Source organism: Schistosoma haematobium, chromosome 6, assembly GCF_000699445.3.
Source record: "Schistosoma haematobium chromosome 6, whole genome shotgun sequence".
Lineage (NCBI taxonomy): Eukaryota > Metazoa > Platyhelminthes > Trematoda > Strigeidida > Schistosomatidae > Schistosoma > Schistosoma haematobium.
The window spans coordinates 13,576,427-13,592,534 of NC_067201.1; the positions used below are offsets into that span (position 1 = coordinate 13,576,427).

A 16,108-nucleotide genomic window follows, 5' to 3' on the forward strand; every position below is an offset into this window, starting at 1 on the left:
GAACCAGTCGTTGATCACCGGCTATCATGGGACTCCATCAAAATTCCAATTGTAATTTTTATTCATTTTCGTGTCTATTATTTCTTCCATAACTTGATCAGTTATGCACTTGGCGAGCACAGTTGATCTTAAGCTGATTCATCTACTTTTCTGTTAGTTCGCTATTCGCGAACCTTTTACTGTGTACTGTCTTGAGCCCAAAAGGTCAGCTTTGAATATTATTCTATTTCAAACATATCTGTGTTTATTAACAAGTATATTAGGCCTCATCTCACTATAAAACGAGAAATCTGAGAGTTGCCTCAATTAGAATAAGCTGGGAAAAATCGATTAGGAATAAAGTAGAAATAATAATAATAATAATAATAATAATAATAATAATAATAATAATCAGTATAGGGTTGTGGAGATTGTTGAGTTTGCATTGATATCATGAATGGATCAATGTCAGACCACCATTGGAAACCTTGAAGCACTGTACGGCCATTTCGTTCCGATATGGGCCTCTTCAGCAATATCATGGGTTGGTTGAAGCTGGACATCAACACCGTTGGATGCAAGCTCAGTGGTTTAGGGGTTAAGCATTCGTGCGCGAGATCGAAGTTTCTGGGATCGGTTCCCGTGTGCGTGGTCGTGAATACGCACTATTGAGGAGTCCCATACTAGAACGAAAGGGCTGTTCAGTGCCTCTAGGCTTTCAATGGTGGTCCGACATTGATCCATTCATAATATCGATCTCTGTTAATAATAGTTCATAGGTTAAATGAGATTTTCAGATAAACGCAATATATAAATATGATAATCCAGTTACTTAGAAATTATACAACAAAAAATAAATAAATAAATACTAATAATTCGAAAACCAGTTCCAACTTTTACAATATTCATCCTGTTATTACAACTATGCAGTTATATCAAATATATTTTTCCTATAAATTAACTTTTCAACTGATTTCATTGATTCCAATGTATTCATTATGTAATTTTAAAAGAAAACTGATTACCTTAAATGACCTAATGATTCATATCTAGTAGACATTTAAAGATCAGAAACAATACATATAGTCGATTGAGGTATTATAAAATTACAAGTTACGCTTGACCATCCAAATGGTCAGAAGCTGAATAATTCACATCTATTTGACAGTGAAAGCTAACGAGAACAGAAAGTCGAACAGTTTTACACAGCTGATCATTCTTTAATCATCATATATACGTTGGTGCATTTAGTTAAAAATCTATTCACAATCATTAGTTTCATGTTCTAATAGAGTAAAGCAACTGGTATGGCTCAATGAAAAGGTAATGCAAATGATAGATCAAGATTTATTATACAACAAAAATAAACGCACTGAGTTCCACATTTTTTGCTTCAAATGATCAATAGTTAAGTTCAGTTATATTGAACAGGGTAGTATTGGGCACTTGTAGATAATACAATTTTAAAAAATAATAATATCAAACTGTTATAACCAATAAATATAGCTTTTTTTAATGAAATATCTGATTTAACTCCGTAAAAGTAAATAATTATCTGGATTCAGGTTGTTGAACAGTGCAATTTCTGAACATCTTTGTAGTATAGAAAATCGGATCGACACAAATGAATCTTTGATGATTAGTAAACAGTTAGGCACTAATTCTACGAAATTTACAGAATCCATAGCCATCAAATACCAGATTCTTGGTTTATTTATTCAAAAAAGTAAACATTATCAACCTTCCTTTATCCCGATTATACAATTCCCGCTAAGTGACGTCGCGCATTTGGTTATTTTGTTGTCATTTTTACTTTTTTCGACTCTCTTCTAGCGAAGAAATTTTATTCTTAGTTAGCTAAATGTTATTCAATTTATTTTTTGCCTATCAGTATTGTGTCCAGTGCGCACTCTTTTATTTTCAACAATTCAGTCTTTCGAGACTATCAAGATGTTCGAGGGTACTTTTCTAATACATGATGTATGTTGCAATATTGTATACAATTTCTTGATTTAACTTTAATCCTTACTACACTAAACTATGATTTGTTCATATTAACTTGCAACTGAGCCCATATCTGATGGTAATTCCAATTCACTTTATAGTTTCGACCTTGAAGCACTACAGGTTGTTGCCGGGATACTCTGAATTAAATATTCAACCGTGTCAGGTTGAGGCATTTACTTACCGAAGTCAATTAGAGATTGTAGTGCAATATCGTGTATTTGCTTCCGGAAATTTTTATATGCAACTTTACCTCGCCTAGATGAGGCTGAATATATATTTAACATCTACATTCAGATTCAAAATTGAATAGGTCAAATGAACAGCCTTGGTGGTTAAAGCACTAAATTTTCAATCGTCAGGTAGTAAGTCCGAGCTCTGTTCCATCTATTTCGGTATATGCAGTCATCGGGTAGAGTATCACTAATCCTCATACGTCTAAAGTGTCTTAAGACCGAATAACTATTTTTGCGCTTATTGTGTGATGATAAAAAGACACTGGTTGATAATTCAGTTTACTTACACAAAAGACGATCGAACATTTCAATAAACTTGTGTATAAGTACTTGTTTCAGACAATGTTAGGTTCTTTTGCCTTCTGTCCTTATTCTTACCTTAATCGAATGATTGTGAATTGTTTTACACTACTTGTTAATATTCAGCAAACAATCCAATATCTAATAGTTTATGAATGCATGGTGTAACGCACGTTTATTTGTTATGTAATTTCCTAAAGTATTTAAATCAATTAATAACATACAATATAATTATTATTTTAATTACTTTCTCTGTATCTCGTAACAGTTATTCCTAGTTTTTGTAAACTTCAATCTTTGTTTGAACAAGACAGATTTCATATTTGTGTGCACTTATTTCGCATTTCGGTTGACATTAGACAAATCTCCCAGCTGTCATTTACGACATCGTGTATTGTAATTGCTTTTTATTTTGTGATGACAGAAAGCCTTTCTCTTTCCAGACTCACAGACGCGTTAACTGCCACAGACACCTCACCAGTTGAGATTTGCAACCAATTTACGTTTACTCCTTGATTAATAGACCCATTCCTTAGAGAAATAGTTGCTTTTTGGACTTTGGTATCACGAGTATCTCAATCGTGCTGTTGAACTCTGATAGAATTTACACATAGTATAAACATTAAATTAATATCCCAGCTGAATACAAACTTTATCTTACTCGAGCGCTCAATTAACTACTGATTACTTATAAAGCAGCATTATGTGATATTTTACAAAAAGAAATGCGAAGTGTTATGTTACTTAGGGGCGGCCAAACCAAAACGTGGGATCAGTGCTTGAATTCACTAACTTCTAGTCCGAGCCATGTTGGCAGATGCAGACTACTTGGTTAGGGTCCACGTGACTGTCATAACCAATGGTTGGTGACTTTGTGCGATATGGTTCAGAATCGGTCACAATGGCTTCGGCGTATACACTCTTTGTCCTCCATTAAACCGTGAGATTAAAACCGCTCCATACTTTTCTTTCCATGAACTAATTCTTTCTTCCTGTACTATGTCCTTATATGCAATCTTTCTTTTATATATTGCCACCATTGAATTAACTACTTCTATGAATCTGATGTTCATATTGCTGTGCTAATGAGGTGTGACAACTTGGACCAATGCATATATGTGCCTGGTCTTAGGTTGTAGCTAAATGACTGTTTTGGTACTTAAACTAAAACTTGATGTGGAATTTCTGTTTTAACATGTTATGCTTTCTAGAAATCTGACTGTCTAGTGTTTGTAGAACATGTAGTTTTACTTCAGGCATATGCAGTCTGACGCAACCACGATGAGAGCGTTCATATGCTTAATGTGATTGACGATGGTGGTTTCTGTAGGAATACTCACATTTAATGGCAATATTATATGAGTAGTAATGAAACCTGATAAATATTATTGAGAATAATAAAGATTGTTATTCGGAACTTGATTACAACAATTAATTTAGATGAGAAGCTCGCGTACACTTTGTTTATTTCATTGCAGTAGTTTTCATATTGATAATTGTGTAATGTAACTTAACTCATTTGCCAAGTACAGGTTTATGTACGCCTAATGATAATAATCAACTCCCCAAACTGAGGTGTATGAAGTGTGTTTCGGAGTTGAGATCGACTAGTTGAAAGTCAAGCAATTATCTCTCTATTATACGTCCAGGCTGTAGCCAACAAGCGAAAGCGATTGATTTATGGCATAGAAACGTAGAACGAATGTCATTTGTGAAATGTTAGCTTATATATGCGGTATTCCATGTACCCACGGTCTTATCACAGAGATCAAACAACCCAATTAGTTGAGATCTACTAAACATAATGGAAATTACCCAAAAACTTATTGCCGTTTTCCTTTATATACGCAAGCCTTTTAAGAGCAACGGGACAAGAAGAGTATTACATTACATTTTAAGTTATAAATTGTTCACTATATTGATATTACTACCATCACTATACTCAATATCTCCTCTTTCGAATTTCTAGAATATTGTCATATTTATTTTTATCCACCACTTACGTTTATGTTTTTCAAGTTAAGTGGAGGAAAGAATTCAAACTCTCCGTGATAACTTACATCAATATTACCTCAAAAATCCGAACATGTACAAAAAAACCCCAACACAATTTAGTAAACGATAGCGTTGATTTGTTTATTTTACAAATAGAATTTCGATACATAACTAATATATTAATATATATCAGTTAATGGATGATGAGAACCAAAGTACTGTTCATATTCCTAGTGACGTTATAGTAAAAATGGTTAGATATTTTGGGCGGCATGGTTCGAAATCAAACACGATAGCACAGATGCATTCTTGTTTTTCAATATCCCTTTATACACAGGTCTTTATTGTCATTACGTACCATATACTCAGTCATTCTTATCATAACTGAGACTGACTGTTATATTGAAAAGGAAATGTTGCTACACATCAGCTTCATATGATACTGTTTCACGTAACCAATGAAATGAATAAGACTGTCTAAATGTTAGTTGGTGTTTGAAGGCAAACGGCAGGAAGTAGCTCTATTTTATACATGTTTCGTGCTAGTTGACACACCTCAACAAGTTGTATCTTTAGGATAACCTATTCAGCTGATATGCGAATGATTACAACATAGTTTGACTTATAGTAATGAAGATGGGTAAAGAATATCTAGCTCATCGGTTGAATAAGTAGAGATTATTGAATTAAAGACGGAACAAACAAAAAATTTCTTACCACATACATTTGTTACGACATAGAAAACTAGATTGCATTACGTGTATGTGAAGGCTAGTAATAACCATTCGGAAACGGAAAAAGGACTCGAGCTTGCGGCCTATTCGTTCAAAGTTGAACGTCTTCCCCATTAAAACGTCACCGCTACATATGTTAATTTTAAACCAATTTTCAAACAAATAACGCTATTAATATGTTAAGGGAGTGTGGGGGAGGGTGTGGTTTCGTAGAAAAATAAGTTATTCTGTTTCATTATTTTATTGGAAACTGTCAATAGATCAGTTGTAAAAGTGAAAATACACATAGACACCGGTACAATATTCAGTCGGTTATATGCAACGTAGAATCTGACACATGTTCAGGTCGTCATACATACCATATTAGTAGAGCGAGATAAAATTATTCTAAGACAAATCCCATATTAATAGAAGATATTAGGTATATACAAAGAAAAAAAGGTTTAAGATTTCGAGACTCAGGTTCTAGAGGAAGGCAAGGAGTGAATACGTCTGTCCCGGTACAACTAGGTACAAACACATAGAGGTAATCTGTATTTTAAAAAATAGACGAGAGAAGTGGAACTCAATCAACAAAAATAACACAAATAAGTGAACAAGGACAATATATAACAAGATATGCAAGTCAGTTGAGACCTTTTAAAATAAACATACACATGAAAAGGGCAATTATGTTCCCTACAATACATACACACATGCATACATACAATAATATAGCAATATTAACTACCCATTAAACTTTTAATAAAACATTCACGTTGATCAAAATAATATAAAAAATCTTTACAAAATTTATTTACTAAACAAATAGATGTCGCTAAAGTAGATGACATCAATGTTGACGAATAGTGCTGACAGGCGGGATTATTCATTAAATGAACAATTTTTTCCCGATCATGTTTCAGCTGTTCTAAAAGGATCGTATAAATTCGATTTGATAATGTTTGAATAGTTGAGTAAATAGTGTCTTCTGAAATATTATACAAATTATCAAGAGATTGATAACACTGTTGTTGATTATCATTGTTATGTATATTACTCATAAATGTATACATTAAAAATAATATTAAATTTAGGTGATAGGATGGACCAAAATTATTATTACTATCAAGTGATAAATAAACTGAACTCCATGTAATATCATCATCATCATCATTGCCATTACCGTCATCGTTATCAGTGGAATTATGTGGTAGCGATAGATCTAACTTTTCAAGAATTCGATGAAAATAAAGACGTAATGAATAGTAGACTTGTGGTAATATCTTGAATTTATTCTCGATAGTTTGATTATCAGTAAACAATTCGATTGGATTAGATATACTAACAGAATTACTACTACTATTACTAATACTACTAGTCAATGTCATGAATGAATCGACTAAATTATGAAATAAATCCATGATGAAACAGTAACTTAAGTAAATCACTTCATTGGTGCTTTTCTCATCGAATGGAAGAATGAAACCATATTCTGTGAATAGAGTTAAATTATCATGTGCTCCGTAATTGATTAAAACCTGGAAGTTAGGAGAAATTAGAAACAAAAATAATCAACAGGATATGAAACAAATAAAACAAAACAATGAAACCGGGTTTTGAATAGTAACTAATTTGGTTTTGGTTAATTTACGTTATTAGTATGGGAATTTATTGAGAATTATTAAATTTCCATAACGACTGCTTATATATAGGCTTCAAACACGATGAGCAGCGAAGGCAGCTTAGGCGTAGGGTGGTAAAAAGCCTACTCAATGATCATGAACAGTGGTGGACAACGAGAATCAAAGATATGGGAAAGGCGGTGACCATAAGTAATAGTTGGAAACTATTTAGACTTATCAAGGAAACATAAGTTAAAAATTTGACTGTTAGAGAGAATATCCTACTGAATTGTTGGAGAAGGAGTTGGTAAGTTATTGAAGGCATAGTGTGTACTTTTATTTTGAATTTTCTGTGTAGTTCCATCCGGTTTCTGAATTGCGGACCAGAGTTTAATGAATAACAGAGGCTGTTTGGAAATTTATTGGCCGCATGATCTACGTGAATACTCCGTATTATTGATAGGGCTGTTTATCTGAGTCGAGATGAAGAAATGTACAAGTGATTATAAATGGTGTTAGTACACGGCAATATATTGAACTGATCATGTTTCCTACTTTTTGCTTGTGGGCTATCAATAAAAACTATAACAGAATACAGTAATTTACTGTATACAAATTATTCAGTTGTTACAAGTATTATCGTGAACTGTACAACTGATTGGTCAGTGAATTTATTTATTTGAACACATAAATATTGGTAAAAAGGGGCATTGAATACATATACGCCACACAACTCACTTGATTTGTGTGTGGGTTATGATACTGTCCGGGTGCTCAAACAGAAGCAGGTGGTTTTCTTAAGGGGCCATATCCGGAGCCTTCTACCTCAAAGTCTGATCCACAAGGCAGTGGAGCAACGTCAGGAGATGCAGTCCCATGGTAGCCGGTGACCAACGATTGGTTCATACGCCATTTGTTCCCCCAGGGTATTGGAGCCCATGTGCACCATTGGTTTGGAATCAGGGCTTTGCAACCCTCCTAGATGGACTCTCCGTATCCACCGACCCGGTTAAAGCGCCGGACACTCGGTTTTCGTCCTCTCAATTTCGTAAACAACACCGCAACTAGAAGGCAGTGAATAGTGACGAATGTCTAGCTCTTTAGTCCAGCCTACATAATTTAGTGATGACGTCCCAGACTATGTAGTTGGGTGATGTGAGAAAGTTACGTGGAGTATCAGTTCCCTCAAGACCGTACAGTTAAGCATCTTGCTGACGAGTGGCAGCAAACTAGCATGAAGTCCAGGTTATGCAGGGTTTCCTACCGCGTACTTACACACATTCAGAGTCTAATTTGCCAATAGTTGTGATTGACTGATTACAGTAAATTATATCGCATCATATTTATTGTTTAGTAGTATACAATATTACAGCTAAAAGGTAAATTATAACATTCTTCGCATTATAAAGAGAAAACACAAAAGACTACCTGTTCACCTGCAGATACTGAACGTTCCAAATATAATTCCAATGATAATTCTGTTTTAGACAGTGATAGAGCGGTTGGTACATTCTGACCATGATTTAAAAAATCAAAAAATGGTATCAAAGCAACTGTGTGGCTATTCTCCGCATTCATAAAAATTGAAACAACTTCAAAATCGTTACAAAAGCTCAAATCTTTTAAATCAAAACTGATTAGTAGATTATAAAGATGTTGAACCTCTGATAAAGATTCTTTAAAAGGACATGAAACACAACGTGAATTCACGGTACACCAAGCCCATAGAAATTCTTTTGGCGGAATGCTATAACCTTTATAGTGCAAACCTTTTGTACAATCATTGTTATTAGTAAAAATTGGTCTTATGCAATACCACGATCTTAACAGTCGTGTTAGCAAACGTTGTAATTTAATATTTACATCATTTGAATGAAAATAGTGCGAAGGGTTAACTGCCAATATTCTCTCAAATAAACAGTCAGTATCGAATAAGATACAAGATAATGGATCCAAATAAACTTCTGGCAGAACAGATAGATAAGGTGCCCAAATCTTTCTTAAGATGCATTTGGTCGAAGTTGAGTATTTACAATGGTAAATAAAAGCTATAAGAGTATCGATAGAGTTTAAATTAGCTTGATAACGTTTGGAATGTTCAAAACATGGACAATGATTAAGTAGATAAGCACATCGTAACGGTGTAAGAATCAAGCGTAAATCATTTAATGGTACAGAATAACAGCATTGTTTTGCTTTTATTTCACAACAAGCAATTAGACCACGTTGGCCAAATTTTAAGTTGTTTGAAATTTTCAATAAACTTCTTCCAGGATATGCAGTGTGCAGGCTGGATGATCTAGTTAGCCAGTCATCAAATTCTTTCAGAGAACGATCTTCATTTAACTTGTGATTAACCATGGACTAAAATTGATTAACATAATGACAGTATTAGTGATAAGGTGAGTACCAACCAAAATCAAACGGAATCGATTTATAACCTTTGGACTTTTATATCATTTGACATATTCACAACGTAAATAGTCATTATCCATTTGTTATTTTAGACAGTAAGCATTTGTGAGATCAGTTAAGCTAATGGATTTATTTGGGGGGGGGAATACGATTGGTTTCAAAAAAATTAGTCATTAATGTTTCTTTACAAACTTTTATCGTACCGATGTGAAATATATTTTAAGTGGACTGACACAACTGTCCGAAACTTGCTTGATTAAAAATTGCACAGAAGTTTAAACAGTCTGTTGAATTGATAATTTCGAATTAATTGAGCATTGGGTAGATTGTTATAAATAAATAATATATTTGTAATATTCAAATGAGTAGAAAAGTTAGGTTTTCTGATGTTTCGTGACTCAGCGTAAGCCAAATGAAAATTAATTTAATCTTTTTACTCATTGGGATATTACAAATATATTACTTATTTATAGTCTGTTGAATTACTTAATGGGTTTATTTTTTAACAAATTCAATTAGTTGATAAATAGAACCCACTGAGTTGCGATTTTTCCAATAGACAGGTATACTCAACGCAGGATATATATATATTGCATACTATTGAACACTTGATCTGACTCATGAAAGTTGGTAAATCATCTGAAATATTTTTGGCTTTTTGTATTCTAGTCACTTTCATGTTGCATACATTCGACTATTTAGCTGATTGCTTGAAAACACCCTATACTCCACTGACTGCATACGTATACTTTTACCTGTCTCTTTCGAATAATCTGTTATTGCGCCCATATTGCCGCTTCTTTCTAGTTTCATTGGTTGCCTGACATGTATGTCCCTATAGACTTCTATAAGTGACTCTTGATTTTACACCATCTGGTTCAAAGTGATATGAGTTCGGGTCGTTAAACGTTGCATTTTCTAGATTTAGATCAGAATCTAAAGGCTTAGCTGCTCAATATGCATGTATCGGTCAAACTGGACTAAGGTGTTTGGATTTTAGATACTAAATCCTAGGTTAGGACCCGCCCCACATATTTCAGTCTGATGAAACACAGTATTACTAGCTCTCATACGTAAATTATGAGTCGAAGCAAAGTAAGTAGAGCTGTGCCTGGTAGAGCCAATAATAATAATAATTTGGCTAAAGTTATTAAACTCTTCACATAAGTACAGAGAAAGAAGACAGTAACAAAATACTAATAAGGGTAGCCGTAACGCTATTTCCAGTAGTCAATAGTAAGAATTAGTAGAATCGAGAAATGAATGGAACTGGATTGCGAAAGTTATGGAGGGTATGGCAACGCCAACGATCTTAAGCTATTTTACCACGATCATCAACGTGAGCCTCACAAAGAAACTATGGCCCCTACGATACCCCCCCCTTAGATTACTAACCAGTAACTTTAATTACTGATGCCAAGTTTTAATTTGATCACATAGCTTTTTTCCGACATATTCTTATGCTACCCAGTTTAATTTGTCAGGGTAAATGGTAGACATGTAATAAACCTTAGCCAACTGAGTCTATAAAAGTTCACGACCCAGTCCACCAAATCACTACTTTAACCAGCAATCTTTACTTCACATTTTCATCTCTCGTATACCAATGTGCGTACATTTGGGAAATATCTATGGCTAAACGCTAGGAACTTATGTATATTTTCCAATGTTAGAGTACACTTTTCATAGCTACAAAATAATACGGAACAGACTTCTCTGAAATAAATTCACTTTCTAAGAGGTATATACGTATATCCCCTGTACTGTGAGTATTGTCAGTGGGTAAAAATCGATTCAGCTTTTGTATCCGTTCCGACACCATTAACTGTCAACCTAACCTAAAACGATAACTCTTTGGGTAAGTGAATTAGTTTATATAGTTATTTCATTTATATGTTGCAATAGGCATCAATACAATCCAAATCTGAAACGACTGTTTGCGCTTAGGTTTAAAGGAACGAGTACTAATCAGTACTGTTACTTAGTTTGTCTGGAAGACTGTATTTTTCAACAGTTACTCAGCAAAATTATATTGTTTGTACACTACAAGTCAGTAAGAATTCCTCTAGTCAGATCAAGTCCTGAATTCAAAAAAGCTAGTCTTAAAGGCATATTGCAGAGGTATATAAGACTAGGATAGGCAGTATTGAAGTAAATTACTGAATGTAGTCAATTCAGTTATTTTTGAACTGAACCCCAATCACAAGTATTTGAGTAAATAGCATGTGCTGGGATGATTTACCTCATGACGACGGTTTCCTTAGGTCTGTTCTTGTTCAGCTTAAGTTAATTGATAGATGTCTTTTGAAAAAACTTCGCTAGGCATTAAATAGAGAAGCATAAACACTAGTTATGCTATATTCATTGCCGATCGTTAGGAAATTGAAATCCAAATCTGATCTACTGAAGAGTTAGAAAATCATTAGTTATGAAGTGGATTAATTACAAGCGCTGTGGTTTAATTCTTACTACTCATTAAAATAGCGCTAGTCAAGTACTTCTATATTCCTAATAATCTGACAATGCACATGCGAAGCCTGAATATCTTTTCAATAAACATCTCCACTAAGTGAATGCTAACTAAAGGTTTACATTCTGGATATTGGATAAAAGATGTAAATACGGTATAATTCTAGTTAGGAATTTCGAAACTTGTGGATTCTACTGAGTATTATCTATTATATTGTAAATGAGTACTTTTTAACAAAACAGATTTATGCTGTTCTTTCGAATCAACAAATTTCATATGTTGGTACATACATATTCAGACTTACACAGCATTCTTCATGTTCTCTTTTAGTTGGTTGGTTAAAATAGTTGGGGTTAAGTCAATGAATGAATTGAAATATCGTTTAAGATTGAAACTGAATAACATTTCAATAAACCTAACATTATCACTTACTAGTGCAAGTTTCAACTGTCATAACATGAAGCATATGGTAGAACTATGTTTCGCAATAATAGTTAAACATCGACCAGTACTGAACAAGCTGTTTTTTTCAGATACAGCACTTGACGTTAAAAATAATGAGATATTTAGAAGTTTGAATTAGCAAATTTGGGTAAGTAATTTGTGAGTTCACTTAATTAAAAGGTCATATAACAGTAAGTTTTAAAATAAAAATAAATCCTAAATTAAATTTTGAAACTACAGATTTATAACTCATCTGAATTTATTTCTAGTTAAACATATTAGTGAGATATCAATAAGTATCTTGACAGTTTGCTGAGAACTACACGAATTGATGCTGCATCAGAATACATTCTAACGGCAGCCTCGTAACTCTTTCCGTCGTAATAACTTCTAAAGACCATATGAACTTATACGTATTTCATAAAAGTAATGTCTTCGAGATATGTTTAAATATCTTAATCCCTACTCACATAAAAAATTTCTTATTTCTCCATTTGAAAAAAAACAAACAGAATAACCAATGCTTGAATTATATCCAGTAAGTTATTTTAAGTGTCGTCCAGAATACTAAAACACAGTAGATGATTGTATTTTGTTACATAGAAAAAAAGTATAATTATCAACCGAAGGCATTTGAAGTAACTCGGCTGACTAGTAACAACTGTCACGGTATTTTGAAGAACAAGTTCCAAGTTTAAAAATACATTTCATGAACAAATGTGTTGCACATAAATTAGTTACGATTTTAACAGCTCGCATTACAGTCATTCGATATTTTCAATAAATCTCAGTCACATTAATGCGCGTTTAGACATGAATAAAATGTTATTTAAAAGGCATTAAAAAAAGCTACCACATAAACCTCTGATACACACCAGGTTCACTTGGCCATTCAAACGGCTTAAAGATAAAGAGATATGCTGTAATAAACACAATCAATAAACTCCATAAAACTTCACAGAGCAAGTACTTATAATGAGTATGTGAAAAGGAGAAGACGCGCCATAATACAAATGGGATCAAGAAATATCGCAATTCGAGTAAACCAGAAGCAATTACAACAATGAAAGTGCACACTAAGAAAACTAAGCGTTCTATAAAAGGACCGAATGGTATGTTTCGATAAGAAAAGAACAAGGTGTTCACAAAGTACGCTGTCGCTACTAGATAAACAACAGACAGACCGTAGTACGTGAAGACATTTCTATATATTATTTTTCGCCAGATATAAAAGGTATAATGCCTATTGTCAGAAATCAAATAGGGATGAATAAAAAGACAATACTTCAAAGATATTAATATAATTAGGACAAAAGTTGGTGTGAGCAGAAGAAATATAGTCAACACCCTCCAACTTCGATTAACAAGCAAGTTTCTAAATGATTTTATGCTATTTACTATGTAACCCACAAACTGAATAGGAGTAGAAAGTGCACAAAAAGTAGCAAAGTAGAAAAATTGAGGGATGTTCAAAACTGCAGTATGTGCTTCTCTATCACCCAAAACAATACCTTTATTAATAATAACAAAAGATATAAACGAAAATAAAACTAAGACAAAAGGTAAACACGGTCGGAAGACACTTTTCAGCATAACAAGTGTGACAGAAAGTGGATGTGTGACGAACATGTACAGTAATCTTTTGATCCACATGGTTGAGGAACATCGGTCATGTCCGAACATATTTTGTGATAGGCTCCCGGAAGTGTGGATGCACATAAGCAGAGGAACCCATATAATATTAGATTGGCGTGTGAAGACAGCATAGGAGACAAACAGAGCACTTAACCAGTCGCGATGTAATAAAATAAAGTAAACAGACGCCATGACGAATAATATCGAGCAATGGTCAGTGTAGTAGAAGGCAGAGAAAAAGAGGAATAATGGTTCTGATGCGATAGTGATGGCTAGAATATTAGGAGAGTTGCATTTCATGATTTTAGCAATCCTAAGTATAATCACATGATTAATTATACTGAACAGGACACTCGAAAACCTAAAATGCATTGCAGTAGGTTCAGGTGGAAGTACACCTAATAAACTCAAAACTTTGTGAGCGGACACATAAGCCACATAAAGACCGGGAGGTGTGGTGATCTTGCTATCCCAGAACTTCCAGTTTCCTTGAATATATTTTAATGTTTGGCGCACATGGAAAACTTCATCCATGTAAGGATCGTGTTGGTATCTAGAGAATACATAAGTCAGGACACATGATACGGCAGCAGTGAATGTTATAAGCAACCAAGAAACTATGTAGTTGTAACTCATTTTCTGGTACTTGGCTAATATTTGTGGCCTGCAATTATGAGTTAGGATGACGCGCATATGTATGTACGTATCATCAGTTCACAATTAGTGAACAGAGACAATGGTATGTAGTGAAACCCAAGACCGGTGAACACTAGTAAATGACGGTGTTAAACTACGGCAAGTCTGTACCAGGACCTTGACATTAACAACACAAATTCAAAGGATACTTACTTGTTACGTCCACGGTTAAACAGCGACCTTGGAATTCGATATCTTTATCGTTCATGAATAAGAACAGCAGGCTGACTGACTTCAGTTTCAGTTTCAGTTTGGGAAGGACAGGAGGCTTGATGGCCTGTGTTAGTCCTGACAATAGCGGTCTCTCAGTTGATCCATCGCGCGCGCTAATCAAAAGGACAGTGGTATTTTTCCTCGTTGAGTAAATTCTATTGTTTTGATCGTTATTATGTATCAGGACTACTGTTTTCACTTTAATTGAACTAATTTCAGTTAAAGTATTCGATTACAGGATCGTTTCTGCTTCCATACTAGTTTATCTTCGGTGTTTCAAAAAGGGCAGTGATTTTGTACATGTTGTGATTATCCTTGCTTTTGTGTAATTATTGCATGAAAAGCATCCTTGGTCTGAATCAAAGTACATTATTTGAAGTCTGAAATCTTGCTAAAGCTTGTCTTGTAGTACCCTTTTGCTCGTTGAGTGACACTGTGTTCATACATCGATCATATTGTGTTTTACACCTTAATCTGACTAGAACGGTTGGTAGTACTCACAAATGTGGACAACCAAACTGTTTGTTCCCTGTGGAAGAAGGAATGCAGTATGATGAATGCAAAAAGTGGTTCCATAAGATGTGCACCCGTTTAAGTCCCACTGCATACAAAAGATGTTCGAAGCTTAACTCACATTGGCTCTGCATGTTTTGCTGTGCAAATAAGTCATTACTAATACAGGAGGCTATGAGCCTATTGGCTCTGGCCTGTAAGAAGAACGATTGCGCATGCGCTGATAACACGAGCACTGACAGTGACGAATGTGTCAGTGTAGTACGTGCTGTTACGAGACGTTTTAAACAACCGACTTTGACTGACGGCAAAGTAAAATCTCCGTTAACATTAACGACGGGTGTAGTACTACCTGATACTGATACCGGTAACCATGCCCCCCAGTGTAAACTGAAGATCTGGATAAAACAGTCACTGCTCCAAATAGTCACAGTGTCCTGAGGGATGAAAAATGGACTACAGCACGGAGAAAACGAAACGAAAAGAAAAAGGCCGTATGCAGTGCGCAGATGGTTAGCAAGTCACTGGTGAACTCCCACTTTGAGTCACTAACTGCACTACCAAAACCTGATGAGCTGCCAAAATCTGATAGTAAGAGAGAAGCCCACCCTGGCGTGAGCGAGAAGAAGAATCTAATCTCATCGAATATTATTGTAAGCAAATTGCTCGAGTCAAACGACCCTGATCCAAAAATTAGACACGCGCATGATTTAGAGAAGCTTGGAGAATATATTCGTAGTATCTTACCAGATGACTCTAAAGGAGTTCGGGTTAAAAAAAACTGGTTAGAATAGACAAGAGGACTGAGGAAAATGTTGAACCCCGAACATGAAGACTCCTTAAAGTAATCCTAGGATCGGAGAAGCAACA

At 34.5% G+C, this 16,108-nt stretch overlaps 1 protein-coding gene across 2 annotated transcripts; it reads right to left on the reverse strand.

The window, feature by feature from the left end:
* Window positions 1–4,878: 4,878 nt before the first annotated feature.
* Window positions 4,879–15,215, reverse strand: ALG10B (putative Dol-P-Glc:Glc(2)Man(9)GlcNAc(2)-PP-Dol alpha-1,2-glucosyltransferase; the record flags this gene model as incomplete). 2 transcript variants are annotated; one of them, XM_051216896.1, is made up of 3 exons in its annotated part: window positions 12,170–15,215; window positions 8,281–9,216; window positions 4,879–6,768 (listed from the first exon to the last, which is right to left on the reverse strand). In XM_051216896.1, exon 1 carries the CDS (start codon window positions 14,507–14,509, stop codon window positions 13,031–13,033), a length of 1,479 nt encoding a protein of 492 aa, XP_051065526.1. In that variant the 5' UTR covers window positions 14,510–15,215. The 2 variants fall into 2 exon arrangements, with proteins under 2 accessions (XP_051065526.1, XP_035585965.1); XM_035731608.2 differs by having other exon boundaries at window positions 5,971–6,768; window positions 13,580–14,665.
* Window positions 15,216–16,108: the final 893 nt, after the last annotated feature.